The 14,777-nt window shown below is 51.2% G+C and overlaps 5 protein-coding genes across 5 annotated transcripts, besides 6 other annotated features; 2 read left to right on the top strand and 3 right to left on the bottom strand.

The window, feature by feature from the left end:
- Nucleotides 1–1,229: part of a repeat region (rgion duplique sur le chromosome 5) that runs on past the window's edge.
- On the top strand, nucleotides 384–1,170 carry PODANS_6_7420 (uncharacterized protein; the record flags this gene model as incomplete). The annotated part of the gene is made up of 2 exons (XM_001910622.1): nucleotides 384–509; nucleotides 661–1,170. The coding sequence occupies 2 exons, from the start codon at nucleotides 384–386 to the stop codon at nucleotides 1,168–1,170; spliced, it is 636 nt and encodes a 211-aa protein (XP_001910657.1).
- Nucleotides 1,228–2,482: a repeat region (rgion duplique sur le chromosome 5).
- PODANS_6_7430 (uncharacterized protein) lies at nucleotides 1,410–1,817 on the bottom strand (the record flags this gene model as incomplete). The annotated part of the gene is made up of 2 exons (XM_001910623.1): nucleotides 1,410–1,674; nucleotides 1,729–1,817. 2 exons carry the CDS (start codon nucleotides 1,815–1,817, stop codon nucleotides 1,410–1,412), a joined length of 354 nt encoding a protein of 117 aa, XP_001910658.1.
- Nucleotides 2,483–3,388: 906 nt separating the features above from the next.
- Nucleotides 3,389–3,564: a repeat region (rgion duplique sur le chromosome 5).
- On the top strand, nucleotides 3,389–5,521 carry PODANS_6_7440 (uncharacterized protein; the record flags this gene model as incomplete). Its single annotated transcript, XM_001910624.1, has 4 exons — nucleotides 3,389–3,627; nucleotides 3,723–3,975; nucleotides 4,015–4,373; nucleotides 4,441–5,521. 4 exons carry the CDS (start codon nucleotides 3,389–3,391, stop codon nucleotides 5,519–5,521), a joined length of 1,932 nt encoding a protein of 643 aa, XP_001910659.1.
- Nucleotides 5,522–6,426: 905 nt separating this feature from the next.
- Nucleotides 6,427–7,704, bottom strand: PODANS_6_7445 (uncharacterized protein; the record flags this gene model as incomplete). Its single annotated transcript, XM_001910625.1, has 2 exons — nucleotides 6,427–7,420; nucleotides 7,514–7,704. 2 exons carry the CDS (start codon nucleotides 7,702–7,704, stop codon nucleotides 6,427–6,429), a joined length of 1,185 nt encoding a protein of 394 aa, XP_001910660.1.
- Nucleotides 7,705–9,319: 1,615 nt separating this feature from the next.
- Nucleotides 9,320–13,084, bottom strand: PODANS_6_7450 (uncharacterized protein; the record flags this gene model as incomplete). Its single annotated transcript, XM_001910626.1, has 2 exons — nucleotides 9,320–11,738; nucleotides 11,856–13,084. The coding sequence occupies 2 exons, from the start codon at nucleotides 13,082–13,084 to the stop codon at nucleotides 9,320–9,322; spliced, it is 3,648 nt and encodes a 1,215-aa protein (XP_001910661.1).
- Nucleotides 9,345–11,821: a repeat region (rgion duplique sur le chromosome 5).
- Nucleotides 11,822–11,919: a long terminal repeat (LTR centrolene).
- Nucleotides 11,920–14,777: part of a repeat region (rgion duplique sur le chromosome 5) that runs on past the window's edge.

Genomic DNA, 14,777 nt, shown 5'->3' on the forward strand with positions numbered 1-14,777 from the left:
TGAGCCCTGTGGTGGCCTCGGCAACCCGCGGCCGTGGTGGAACTACCGGGTAGCGCGTGGTCATACCGACAACCCCTAATGAAGCTATTCCCACTTCGCGGGTAGCGCGTGCGCTCCCAAACCCATCTAGGAGCCTCCAGAAGCGAAATCTGTCAAGACCCTTATCAAGCATTCCGACTAGTGCGCAAATGAAGCCCGGCCCGATTTTTGGTGAGCGGCCGGTGATGGGGTTATTTGGGTCGTGATCGAGACCTGATGCTGGACCAGGTCTATGGATGCTCATATGACGCAGCAATATGGAACCTACTAGGATCGGTGCCAATGTGTCGATACTACATATTACAACCGTCAACGGAGTTCATGGCTTAGCTAGCCCGCTAGATATGACGTGTGGCTACAACGCGCAAAGCTTGGTAGGGTCAATGGAACGTCGGTTAAGCACAAATCGGGCAACTGACTGGGGACGCATTGTCGACTTGCTCCACACTAGAGGTGAATACGAGTGCCCAGTCCACCGATCATCATCGTTATCGCTTTGCACCTAGGTATTTGCACCGGTAGTTAAATGCTGCGGTTCTTCCTGCTTTATTTCTCTAGTAGTTTCACTTTCACTTGGACTGAACAACTTTCAAACCCCATATTCAATTCACGGCACTCCAGCCCGGTAATTGCCAAAATGAAGCTCTCACTTCTTGCACTGGCCAGTGCTGCCTCCGCGGCCGTCATCACCACGCGCGATGTTGTTTTCGAAGCCCGCAACTTCACCGCCAGCTGCGTCCCTCACAGCGCCATGTGCTTGTAAGCATTCCGCCCCCCTCCCTATCCAACACGTTAATATTAACACGAGACAGCTACTCTCTAAATGCCTTCATGCCTGGAACCATGGACACCCTAGGCTATGACTGCACCGCCTCCGGTGTGGGCGGCCCGGGAATCCTCCCCGAGATTCAAGGCGGCACCTGCCCTCCCTCATCGCGTACTTTCGACGTCGTCCGAAACGAGACCGGCATGACCGTCATCGTCAGCGTTCAAGTATCTCTTCTTAGCTACACCAGGGGCGCGCATTTCATTCCCAACGAGCAGATCCAGGTCATGAAGGGCGTTACTCCGACTGGGGATTACACGGCCTATGTTGGACCCAAGGACTTTCCGCTGGAGAGGATATGGTAGTAGTGCAGGGATGATGGACGTTCAATGCGGGGCATAGGCTTGCAGGATGTTCGTGTTCACTCATTTCTCGGAACGCATCAGAGGTTTTCTAAACCGCACTGCGGTTATGTCTATTCCAATTCTAGCAGCATTAAGCCTCATAGCTACACCAAGTCAAAAGCATTACCCAACGCCATGCTGTTCCCCAACACCGTCCAATGCAAAGCCCCAACTCCTAGCTAAAGCACCAACAGCACCACTTAAGCCTGCGTGGTAGCGCAATCACCACCTCCCAACCCACCACTGCAGAGACGGGTGCAGCCGATGCCGAGATCAGCGGTCTTGATGCACTCGTCGTTCTTGACGCGGGTGATGAGATCGCCCTTGCAGTTGGGACCCTCGCTGTCCTGGTAGGCGAACCAGACATCGGAGAAGGAGTCGGTCCTGATGGACTTGATGTCGGAGGGGATGGGGGCATCACCGGTGGAGAAACCGTTGAAGACCTTCTTGTCGACTTCAGTACCGCTGTGAGAGATTTGTTAGGGGGGTTTCACCTGGTGATGGGGGTTAGGAACTTACCAGTTCTCATCGCTGAACATCTTGGTGGCAGCGCCGAAAGCAGTGCTGGCGCAGCCGGCAATGAGGAGGATGGTGGTGGCGGCACGCATTTTGGATGGTTGATTAGAAGAGTTGGTAAAAGTGGTTTGTTGATGTGTTGTGAGTTTGCTGTGTTGTGTTGTGATTGTGTTGCTGTTGTTGTTGTTCTGATCTTCCGACTTTACGAAGAGGAACGGATCATTTTATGTCTTCCTGACGATAGTACAGTCCCATGTTCAGATCTGTGTTATCTTCATTCGGAACGGTTGACCGATTACAAGCCGTAGTATCTGGCTATAGCCATGGCTCTCCCAGGTCTCTGGACAGCTTCTGGGAGGCTAAGTGTTTCTCGGTTTCCTCAGGTCATGACCTGTGAACCCTGTGGCTGTAGCGCATTGTGCAGTTAAGAATCAGCAATGAAAGCGTCAAAACAACCTCGAACTTGCATCATCTGTTCCGTCGGCCGTATAGGTCCAGGCTTGCCTGCTCGGCTAACCTGTCTGGTGCCAGCGGTAGACCTGAGGCCTGTAACAGGTATGAGAGGATGCCTCTGGCGGCCATGATGATGTTTCACAGCCTATATTTGGAATTGTCCAATGCCAGACGATCTCGGACTTGATATCTCGCACTCAGAGTCGTCTGAAGCCATGAAGCAACCTGATTTGCCGCGGCCCGCAACGAATCCGACGACGCGGCCGAATTCGCGGCCGCCCATGCGGCCTTTGTCGATCGTATATTGTAAATCGATTGAGAACATTATCAGCAACTCCTAGTGTTATCAGATGGGGATCGTTGAATGGTAGCCACCTAGTCAAACTCTCGACAAACCCCGTCTTCGACACCCAGATGTGTGGCCCGTGCGCACCCTCCCTTGCCAAGCCCCTGAGCTCTTGAGCTCTTGGGCTCAAGGCACCCATCAACGCAATTCAATTCAATCCGGGGCCAAGATTGGATTGAATTGAGCACTGGAATACTTTGATTGAATTGAACTTGAATTGCGTTGAATACGATTGATCACGGTCTTGGCACCCTGGTAAGGCCCTCCCAGTGCTGCCCAGGACCCTGCCCGAGGGCCTCAGGGTTAGGGCTATATATAGCTTGTGACTAATAGCGTGGACTCACTACTACGGAAAGTGGATATATTAAGGCGCAGTTAATTCTAATTAACGCAATTCAATCTTTCAAAAATGACCTGTTGACCACTATTTTGGCCGGGTTGAATTGGGTTGAATTGTGATTGCATTAACTAGAATTGCGTTGGTCGGCGCCTTGCTTGGGCTCGACAAAGTCGACACGGGTACTTAGTGCTCGATAAAAGTAATGATGGGTGGGATCGAAGTCGAATACGTTTTGACTCTTTCGCTAAACTTCTATGCCAGGAATTCCACCGGGGTTTCCAGTTCTATCAAGTACGTGGAATCCCCTTCCGCCACCATGAGCTTCGCTCGTACTATGTATATGTAGTACAGTGGTATCACCAGAGTGCTGGCACAGTTGCAGGCACCAGTCAGATCTGTTCTGAGATTGAGACAGGCACACAGCTTGCGTTTCCGGTGTCGATGATGTGGACTTCTCAGGCTGCCTAAGATTCCCAAACCCCGCACGACTTCTCGTTCATTCTGTCAACGCCGTCGTCGACACAATGGCTACCCCAGACGGGGACTTTGACGGCAATGGCTTTGCCAACAATCTCTTCACTGATCTGGCACCACTTCTTACATTGTTTGGAGAGCAAGTCACCAAGCAATTTCTCTCCATGAGTATTGGTTGGGCCGACAGCGTGCTCCTGGCTATGGGTCCACTTGGTATTTTAACCATCATTGTCGGCGCTATCCAGGTCGCTGGTGATCAAGTACCGATTTTGCACGCGTTAATTGGAAGGTTGTATACCTAACCCGCCTGGCCGCCAAATGAGTTTCCGTGTCTTTTCTTTTAGTGGTTTGATAGGAGCGTTGCTAATTGCCGAGGTCTGATAGAGCTAGAGAAGACAGGGCCAGTGCCGAGGTAGAGCTCCTGTCGTCGACGTCCACCGAAGTGTGCGAACTCTGGACGGGCAGTCGCATTGTGCGCATCCGTGGTCAACCTAAAATGTCCCTAACCTTTTTGAGGACAGACACAGGCGAAATATTTCCTATCACCAGTGAAGAGGACGACGAGATGTTCCAGAACCCGGATGATATTGGCTTTTATTCGCCACCTCTAGAGCCACCGCCGAATCTCAGCCTCAACGTCAGTAGTCCCCCTGTTTCACGAATACAGATCTAGAAGTGGGCTGCTGTGGGAACTGCACTCCAGACAGCATCTGTGGTTCTCAGCGGTCTCGCTACATACAAATGGAATTGGTCACAGGATACGAATCGCTCCTCAGATTATGGCTATCCGTGTTACTTGGCAGGGACCATGATGTTGACTGTCGGGGTCGTGTTGTGTGGACATCTGGTGGACTCAGTCAGCGAAGAACAAAGCTGGCTTTGTCCACCAGAAATGCGACGAAACGTCCGCATCTTTCGACTGCAGTTCGAGGCTACTGTAAATGATCAGCATTTTGGGACTTATGCCATATTCAATCCCGAGGATAATCCTGACCTCCGTTCACCGTCCTACACAGGAACAAACGACTCAGCCAAGTAAGACTCAAGAGACTTTAAAACCCGGGCAGTTCTTGGCACGTCAGGACTGATGATATCGAGTTAGGGCCTTATTGATTATAGGGGTCTCTCTGGTCACCGTGGGCTTTGTGGTTCAGTTTGTGGGTCTAAGGGGGTTGCATTGGTCGGCCGCAATCATCCAACTTGCCGTAACATTACTTATGACTACTGTCAGAGCATATATCAGAAAAGACGTTGCCAAGGGACTTTCCTCCATTCACTTCGAACGGTTAGATGACTGCTGGACTTTCTTGATCTTAGGTGTCACCAGTCAGAGCGAGTCTGATGAACTCAATGACAGCCAGGTGCAACAGCTGTATGGTGAGCAATGGGGTGTAATTGCCGGCCTTGTCAACAAGGAGGATAGAAACTCTCAAACTCCATCCTACCTCGTCAACCCTCGATACTATGGCCCCCTTCTCCGCAGTATAAATAATCCGCTCAGAGATAACAACACAATTTCGCCGGTTGCATATCAGCTTTCCAGCACTATTTTTAGGGCGGTCAAATACGATAATACAACGAGCCGCGGCACGATTGTTGATTTCCTATTAAATCTTTGGATGGGAGCTCCAGCCTTGCGAGCACCTGATACTCAACACAGGACATTTGCTGAAGGTTTGACAAAGGCTTTTTGGCTAATTATCGACTTGCTAAACATCGGGAGTCAACTGCCATTGAGCAATGTTAGATGGAAGTCAAAGTCCCCCTTGCACAACTTCTTGTTTGGTGCTCAAATTCAACTGTGGTGGATGTTTGACTGTCAATTGAACAGTCGCCCTCCCGTATCTAATGAAGATCACCAGTGCCACCCATCAAGGATTATATTTCCTTGGCGAAGGAGGCGAGGTTGGTACGGAGAGAGCGTAGGTATCGGAGATGTGTTTGAAGCCCTCTTGGTAGTTTCCACCTACGTCAGATGGGACATCCATCGTACGACAACAGACAAGCGCGTTATAAGCAGCTCTACAAGATACAGAACTGCTAGAAACGCCAGTAGCCTGCCCGATTGGCTTGATCAGGCAACGTTTCAGGCATATCCAAACACCGACATAAACTGTACATCTGATGGCTACGCCAGGGAACCATCATGTTGGGGAATGTTTTTATCATCGTATGCGAGGTAAGCGCAACTGGCTGTTTGCAAAAGTATATGGTTTCGTACATCTGACTTTCATTACGATATACAGCGATATTTCACAGTTACAAGACGACGACCTTCCAGAGGAAAGATCGGAAATTGAACGACGGCCGCTCCCCGGTATTCCCGCTGATGAGGTCATGACCCTGGTCAAGATCCGGCGCGATTCTTTAGTGCATGCGTATGCTATGGAGCTGTTCTCCCTCTTCATCCTTGCCCTAGCGGGTCATATCAGGGAAGTCAAAGGGACAACAACCAGACTGATGCTCCATGGACAAACCACAGCAAGCAATCAAAATGGTGGAAACGGCCGGAGTGAGCCAGGGAAAGCCAATACGACAACACCCAGACGGTTCGAGAATTCGTTATTTGAAGCATTAGCCAAAATCGCTGTGGACACCGGAATTTGCCCGACTCAAGAAGACGCCAGGCTGCTTGTCATTCCCGCGTTTGCTTGGTATGGATTGCTTCCCGAGCCTGAAGACCCTTCCGCGATGAAGACCGATGGACAGTCAGTGGAAGATTTGCCGAACCCGCGGACCGACGTATAGGAACAGGACAGCTGTGAGGGGGAAAGGGGATCGACCATGCGGTCGAATATGGAGCTCAACATGGAACCTATCCGGCAGGAAGGCCCGAAGCAGAATATTGGTGCGGCAGATCAAGTTGAAGAGGGCGACTCAGGGCAGAGGTCGGATGAAACCTCACCTACGTGAGTGAACCGGTCCGCCCTACGCAACATACGAAAAATCGGAGCTAGAGGGGTTGGACATGAGTTGGATTTCGTCAGACTGTTGAGACCGGGCAAAGTAAACCACGAACTAAGATATGCCTAGCTATGAGTGCCTACTCCCAGGCTCGTTCAAACATGTTACCTACAACACTCGTGACTTAAACATCCTCCAACTCCCAACTCTGCCAATCTTTCCACCACCACTTACTCCCCTCGTCGACCCGCGGCCAGAGGTACCTAAAATGCAACGGCAATCCACCCTTCTCCTCGACCTTCAGCGGTTCGTTCTCCAAATATTCCTGCAAGATTCTTTGCCGTCTTGACATCCCCCCCCTGATCTCCTTCACCTTCACAATGCCAGAACCATCACCGCTGCGTCCACCACCACCAAGACACCTGTCAACAACCCACTGCTTCTGAAGTGCGTGCATCAATGACGCCATCTCATCGTCTTCCCGGCCTACCGGATCCTCCCGGTAAGGCCAAGAATCATCACTGAAATGGCGCTGCTCTTTGACCTTACGGACAGTACGCACACTCAAATTGCAACCCCTAGTGCGCACTATCATTCTTTGCAGTTTTGGAGAGGAAGCCGCCACGCCATCAAAGATCTGCCTTGCCAACTTTCCATCAATCGCCGAGTTGACCATCACGTCCAGAATGTTTTGGTTGAAGGTGAAGCCTGGGTCTCCCTGCTTCAAGACCACCGAATCTTCAGACCATTCCCAGCGATGCTGATTCATCGTTCGCATGGTCGGAAGCAACTCCAGTAGATTAAAGTCGTGCCTCAAAATCGCGTCCTCTGTTGATTGCACCTTTGACTGCTCCTTCTGCTTCTTGCGTGGTTCGATAAAGACTACGCTGTGGTAAACTTCATTGTCGCCATCAAACACTTGGAGTCCCACGTCGAGCGTGAGGGACAGTCGTTCGAGATTATGGAACTCAGTCCCGATGGCCTTGTACAATGGGACCTCGTGCCTGTCGCCTTTGGAGCGCCTGACTGGGATAGACAGCTTCTGGACGGATGGAAAGATAGCCCCGAGCGCGGCTAGTTCCTCTATGATTTCAATGGATCCCCCGAGGACATATAGACCTTCCTCGCCCTCCAGGCTAGGCTCAACATAGTCCTCATCCCATTCGACAAAGCGGAGGCTGTTGACAGTGTTGAGAGGGCAGGTCCCAGTTTAAAGGTTTGTTAGGGAAGTAGGACGAAACAAGCATCCCGCAATGGTCAAATTCTCCAACTTAGCGAACAGTGTCGGGAAGTCTCCTAGACCTTCTAAAGACTCGCGCACAACAAGCCCGCCGATAGCAAGTGTCGTTAAATAGGAGAATAGCCCCTTGCTCTTCACACAGCTGAATTCAGCCAGTGTAGTGTCGCGTGTCAGGGTCAAACTCTTCAGAGCGCCGAGGTCTAGAGGTAGCTTCATACTCATGACGTCAGGAATGAAGCAGTGGTCTAGCTCAAGGTGGTCGATGACTGGTGGCTTTGTCGTTGGCTTTCCGTTGTATAGTTGCTGTGGCAAAGGAGAGTTCGGGTCAGAATTCCAGTCTGGGGCACCGGGACAGGAGCGAATAAGGGGGGCGCGAAGGCGAATCTCTCTGATGTTGTGGGTGAATGTGAAATTCCTCAGCATTAGACAAAGCACTTCGTACTGGCGGCTGTGTGCCTCTCTCAATGCATTGGGATTCCCCAAAGAATTCACTTCAACTGTATCGTTGAGCTAACTGAGTGAAGGCATGGCGAGGTAATCAGAGCGTACTCGTGAGAGTCCAGTATCCTAGGGTTCCTGTCCAGCATCCGTAGCTTGAACGTGTGTAAATGGAGACGAACCGTGTGACTCTTTTCGTGAAGGGCTCGTAGCAAGCAAGGTGCAAACTGCATTGGGCATTGGTAAACCAAATCACCGAGTCCTGATAGCTTAGAGATCAAATCAGCCAAAGGGTTGCCACGCCCAGTCTGCGTCGTAAATCACTCTCGCGAGATCTGTGCCGTAGTAATTCCATAGTTCTTCATCAGTGCCAGCGATCTCACCGCCAAAATCTGAATAATCCGGGATTCCGTGAAGCCTTGTATCATTCACCTCCCAATCCGCGGAGGAAAGGGCGATGGGTGCCAGGGACAATAGTCATCTTGTCTGTCGCCAGTGCTTTCTCCAGAGCTCAGTCGTTGAAAAAAGCCCTGATCTCTGCCCCCCAAGAAACTGTCAACAGGTCCGACAATGGCCACAGAGCGGACATGACGAAAAGCATCCCTGGCCTGAAGAAGACGGGTGCACTTCTTCACATGATTTGCCAACTCGCGCTGCGAGGTAACCTTGAATCTGAGGTGCCGAAACAGAACTGATTGCGCAGCTTGGTAGCAGTACTCACTACACAAGACAAATGAGAATACGGCTGATGGGTCGTCTTCGTGAAACATGTCGCAGACCTGAAACAACACCTCGCGAGGCAATGTGGAGAGCAAGGGGGACATCTCAGCTTGCGCGAGCGCTCACCAAGACATGTAAACGTGCTGGGGAACGGATTAGATTGCGAAATTTGAGCCGGTTGAGTTTTCCCAACAGAAAGGCTGAAGAAACTAAGTTGAACCGGTTCCCTCCATCACCTGCGGTCCAAAAGTCGTTGAGCTGTTCTCGGGTCGGTAGCGATGTCGTCGAAAGTGGAGCTTGGGCACCGACGCACGGACAATGCATAAAATAATACAATGCACAAATGCACAAATATTGAACTGTCAACAAAATTAGCGTGCTTCGAATTTCCGAGTTGTTGATCAAGTCGCGACAAAGACAATCAAGGTCAATTGTTTTGCAGTCAATCGGATTCATTCATAAAATTGGCACCAATTCCAAGATTCAGGTTAGTGGGTATCATCTCATGGGTAATTCGGGAGGGGGCGACAACAGTGGTTTATCTGATACCCCTTGTGGGCAAATTCAGCCCTCTACCAACCCCAAATATCTAACTAGAAGCAGCTATAAGTAATATTAGCATGAATACCACTCACCAATAAATATTCGAGCCTAATCTTTAGTTGCACTGCAAGAAAGCTTATGTATGCCCTTGCTCACTGACAGTCTCCAAATCCCAACTCTCCCAGTCCTCCCACCACCCTCTCCCACCCTCCTTCCTACCAGGCCACAACTCCCTGAAATGAACCATCAATGAATTTTCCTCAGAAACCCTAACGTCCTCCCACCACCCTTTCCGCTCGTTTAAATGTTTTCCCCTTTTACAGGACTTTCTACGACTCAGCTCCTCGAGCTCTGCCATGTAAAGAGCCAATTGATCTGTAATAGGAACGCTCTGTGGATCCACCGGTTCCCTTTTTAAACCCTCAGCCCGCGCCCCAATCTCTTTGACCCTAACCTTCTCCCCACTATCATCACAAAGTAGAGTATCAAGTAACCACTCTCTCGTTAGTCCGGTCAATAACGGTCTAATATAACCATCTGGGTCGCACCGGCCATACCCGGTCCCAGTTCCAGCGACATAGCCATTGGACTCTGGCTCGGGGTTATATGCGGATCGGAATCGGATCAAGGCCTTACTACGGACCATCATGGTGTCCAGCCGGGAAGAGGTGTGGCAGCTGGAAGATATCGCATCAAAGATTTGACGGGCCAGCTTAGCGTCGACGGCCGAGTTGATAAAAAGGTCCAGGATCTCGCCGTTCAGAAACGGTGAGCAGCCATAAATAATGAAGGGCTGTTTGGGGAATGGTAGATGGCTGTAACTCTCGCGTGATTGTACTATCGGATCCCAGCTACCTAGTGGATCCCGGTAGACACCTGGTGCTCCTGAAAGGTGAGTTCGAGCGGGTGCAGCCGGATTAAGAATTTCAGATGGTAGCCTCTCCGCACTGGGCAAGAGTGCTTCGAGGGTCAGCGCCAGTCGCTTGAGCTTTGGGAAGCTCCTGCCAAGGGTCTGGTATAAACGGACCTCATGCTGGTCGCCCTTCGACCGTCGGATGGGCAGAGATAGCGTTTCAACCCCGGAGTACACATATCCAAGAAACATGATCTCCAGTTCAGTCTGAACCGAGCTTGACATCCCGCCATACTCCTCTCCACATCCAAGGTCAAGACTTCGGACTGTCTGATAAGGGGTTATTTCCCCACACCAGTCCGAAAAGGAAGCCACAGACCAATCCCATCCCCGCACGCGCAGGCTCTCGAGATTTCGGAACCCTCTTACAAATTGTTTGACCCTGTCGTATTCCTTCCACGAAGCCGTGAATATGAACTGTATGGACAGGTCGCGCAGTAGGGGAAGGCTCTGAGCCGAAAGCGCATCAATGACCGAATTGTGACTCATCTTTAACAGATGAAGAGCTCGCAGCATACTGAGATCAAGACTCGGATCCATTGCAAGAATCTGACTCACATATGCGCAATCCAAGTTCAAGGTTTTCAGACGAAGGGTGTTTTTCTTGGCTGCATTTCTCATAATGGCGAGAAGAATATTGTCAGAACGGGTGCCTTGGACGTGAGTATAGTTGCGCATCACCCCAACCTCGTGTAGGTTGGGTGCAATTGGCCACCTATCCACCATTTCACCAAAGGCATGCAAGTTCTTTTGTTCCTCGCGATCCCGTGAATCCCCGCTTCTACTTGAAATCCACCGATACCAACTGGCAACAGTATCCACAAACCAAAGACTGTCAAGGCAAGGCGATTTAAGCAGGGCCATCTCATGGGGATCAGGGTCCGTCCAGGCGGTAATGGTGTCGTTCATCATGCGCAGTTTAAAGGCGCGAAGGTGAAGTCGAGGTGTGATCTGCGGCATCTTATCATGGAGAGCCTGGAGGAGACAGGGTGGAAATTGAACCGGGCACTTGTAGACGACCTCCCGCAGGCCGGGTAGTCGGTCGAATAACTGGGCCATGGGTTCCCATTCCTCGTCCATATCATAGGCTTCCCTCACGTCTGTGGAGTCGAATCCATTCGCACTGGCACGCTCGTGAAACTCGGAGTAATCGGGAATTCCATGCAATCTTGCGTTGTTGATGTCCCACTGCAAGGAAGGCGCACGCCCGGCGTTCCAATGGTGGAAATGGAACATGTCGTTGTCCTTGTCCCTTTCAGTCAGGTCTGATCGATAATACCCATCCCTCATGTAAAACTCCTCATCGTAGGAGCCAACAATAACAACGGAGCGGACGTGCTGGAAAGCGTGATTCCGTTCAAGAACTCCCGTGCATTTCGCTACGTGTTTCTCCAGACGGTTTGGTGTTGTAATGTTGAACGTGATCTTTTGAAATAGCGACACTGACGCGATTGTGTGGTATTGCTTGTTGGCCAGTGCAAAGGAGACCAAGCTGGGTCTGTGATCCTCATGTAGAAGCTCGCAAATTTGAAGTACGACTTCGGTCGAGAGTCTGTGTATGCTAGCCATGGATGGCAAAAGGCGTAGGTGATTGTACCTAACAGATGAAGTCCGGGGACAACCAGAGCGGGGTGGTAGGTTACTTTATACGAGATAGGCATCAGCGGGGCGGACCCCTAATTGCAAGCGCCTGGAGGCGCGGCAAGCGCGCGAGGAAGCGCTTCATGTGGGACACTGAAGGGTCTGGGTTTTCCCAGACCCACACCGGTTTTGCTCTTGGGGCTGGATTTTTCTTACTGTTTTCTTTTTAACCAACAACCAACAACGAAAGCTTAGGGTCTTCAGGGCTGGGAGGTGCAAAGATAATAATTTGTCGAGAGCACAGGGGGCCACAGGTGCCGTAAGCTCAAGCGTTTGAAGACCGCTCAGATCTACAAGCTGAGCCCAGCGCTGGATATGAAAGCCCATGATTCTGTGAGGGTCGATACGGCAGCTCAGCTCCAAGTGTTGGATGGCGACTTGCTGCTTCCTGGCGCCCCTTGGTCCTATATCTTCTGGAAGCCAGCCGGAGCGATAGGGGCAGGGTTGAAGGTATGTTGAGGGTATATGGTCAACATGGATATAATCCGAGCGGATCTCGCGTAAATTAGGTGCGAGGCCCTCTGTCGTGAGAATTTGGTCAAGTGCATCTAGCTGACGTCCTATCAAGGCGGTGTTGCTCTCCTGCTCCGGCGAAAGCCTGCCGTCGTAGTCTTCCAGCCAGATCGCATGAAGGCAAGGTGATGTGATAAGCGCCAGCTCGTGATAGTCGCGAGTGATCCCGTCAGCCGTGGACAAGTCGTGTTGATGCAGCATTTGCAGCCTGAAGGTGTGTAAATGTAACCGGAAGATATGGCTATGTCTCTTGCTATGGAGGGTTTGGAGTAAGCAGGGTGGAAACTGAACCGGGCACTTATAGATGACGTCGATCAGTGCTGGCAGTACCAGGATCAAGTCAGCCAGTGGCGCCCATTTGGCGTCCTCGTTGTACACGGCACAGGCCGTTCTCTTGTGCGCAAAGGCACCACAAGCAAAGTCAGTGTGGTCAGGTATTCCATGGAGCCTGCGGTGGTGAATACCCCAGTCGACAGAAAGTGCAGGGCCAAAGCGCCAACTACCGAGCCTGGAGAGCTCTACGTCCCCCTGGCTATCGTCGTTGTCGACATGTAATTTGAAGGTTTCATGGGAGCCCACTAACACAAGACGACGAACGTGTTGAAAGGTGTGGTGTCGCTGAAGAAGCGAGGTGCATTTTTGGATATCGACTCGAAGATTAGACAGAGTGGTGATGTTGAAGGTAAGTGTGCGGACCAAGACAAGACTGGCGATTGAGTAGCAGGCCTTGTTAGCCAAGGCAAAACATTGCAGGCTGGCCTCGTGGGTATCCCCGAGAAGCTGACAGATATCCAGCAGGAGTTCGAGTGGGAGCTCCGTCAGATTCAGGGCCATCTTTGCGAGGTTTGACGTCGCTTGAGTAGGTAGGTAGACGACACGTTGAGATAAAGCTGGGGAGCACCGATACTTGATATTTGTAGGTAGCTAGTCAATCAGATAGGGAAGGTGTCCCAGCTGCATTCCGCTGGTCAGGTGGCATCCAACGGAATGCTCAAGGTGTGCCCCCGTCCAAAGTTCCATCCGCCGAACCCTGCAGAAGGTGGTGTCAGAATAGTCAAGGGTCGCCCATCCTGAAAACGTAGTACTCAATAAAGAGACGCCAGTAGCGCCCGACACTTGTCCCGTCATGTCTGCAAAATTGAAGTTTACTCTTAGTCTGGCCATTCATTTTGAATTTGATGGTACAAATAGAAGGAAAGCCCTACTGAAACAAGATTGAGCCTCGAGCACTGGCTATCGCTCGGTCTTTGTCTGGGCCGCTGAACTCGTAATGTGGAACGTAGTTGGCGTCAAGGGTATACACTGCTCCGTAATTGAGCGGAACGTAGGCCACCACCTCAACCCTGACGTAAGCACCGAGTGTTTGCACAATGGTGTCCCTCAGCTCAATGATCCTGTCTTTGTACATCCACTGGCCTTCCCCCCAGTCATTGCCACTCCAGTCGTATTTAAATGGCGTGTAGATAAAAGCGCGAGTGTTGTCAGTTGGCTGGTTGTACAGCTCATGTATCACCGGGGGTCCGTAACCAGAGTGTTTCCGCCCGTTAATCCAGTAAAGCACATTTGCTCTGGTATCACTCGTTAGTAGTGGGTCCCCAGCAACTCCCCGTCTTCAAAAACACGGACTAGGATACCTACTCAAACAATCCATGATCCTTGATCCCTATCGCTGTCGTCTGCCTAAAAGGAGCCATCCACACAGCCTTGTTACTTACAATGCCCGCGACAGTACAGCCATGTACCAGATTAGTTCCTATTTGGAAGGCCTTGCCCTCGACATCGGACATCAATCTCTGCTTAGCAACCGTTTGCTCCGGACCCTGCTCGGCAATAAGCATGTGGTAATCGTTGGGATCGACAAACTGCTGGTCACCGCCGATTCGGCTGTAGCCCAGATTTGAAGTCATGTATCTGTCAAGGTCCTGCACTGTCCAAAGCAAATGGTCCTGGTGGAAAACCCGCTTGCGAAGACTGGTTGTCGTATTCTCTTCAGTATGGGCGTCGATCGGTGGGGAGCGTAGGTCGCGGCGGTCGAGACCACATGAACCTGCACCGCAAGTTGCCCACGTGCAGAGATATAAGCAATCAAGGCCCATCGGGGTCCCTTCTTCCATGACGCTGGCATCCTGACGGGCCAAGGTAAGTGTCTTGCTGTGGTTGGTGACATGTCCATTGTCTTCCTGTCTGTGCCAATTGGTTTTAGCAACTCTTCAAGATGACAGGGCGTGGGACTGATTGACGAGTGCTCACAATGCTGGCTGATTGATGTCTCTAAGACGCGGATGAACGAGAGCCCAAGAGATTGAACTGAGCTGGAGCAGCAACGCTATAGCATTCGTCTTCCAGCGCCGGAGAGGGGTAGGCAGGGTGGCCATCGTGACGCTCAGAGAGACAGAGACTGGCAGATGTTGCGGTTGAGAGGGAGGGGGTGTGATGCCGGTGTCAAAACAAGAAGGTATAGCTACCTTGAAGTAGGATGAATATCTTGAGAGGGTTCGAATCTCCTCCGGTTGGAACCCGAACATCC

Source organism: Podospora anserina, chromosome 6, assembly GCF_000226545.1.
Source record: "Podospora anserina S mat+ genomic DNA chromosome 6, supercontig 2".
Classification (NCBI taxonomy): domain Eukaryota; kingdom Fungi; phylum Ascomycota; class Sordariomycetes; order Sordariales; family Podosporaceae; genus Podospora; species Podospora anserina.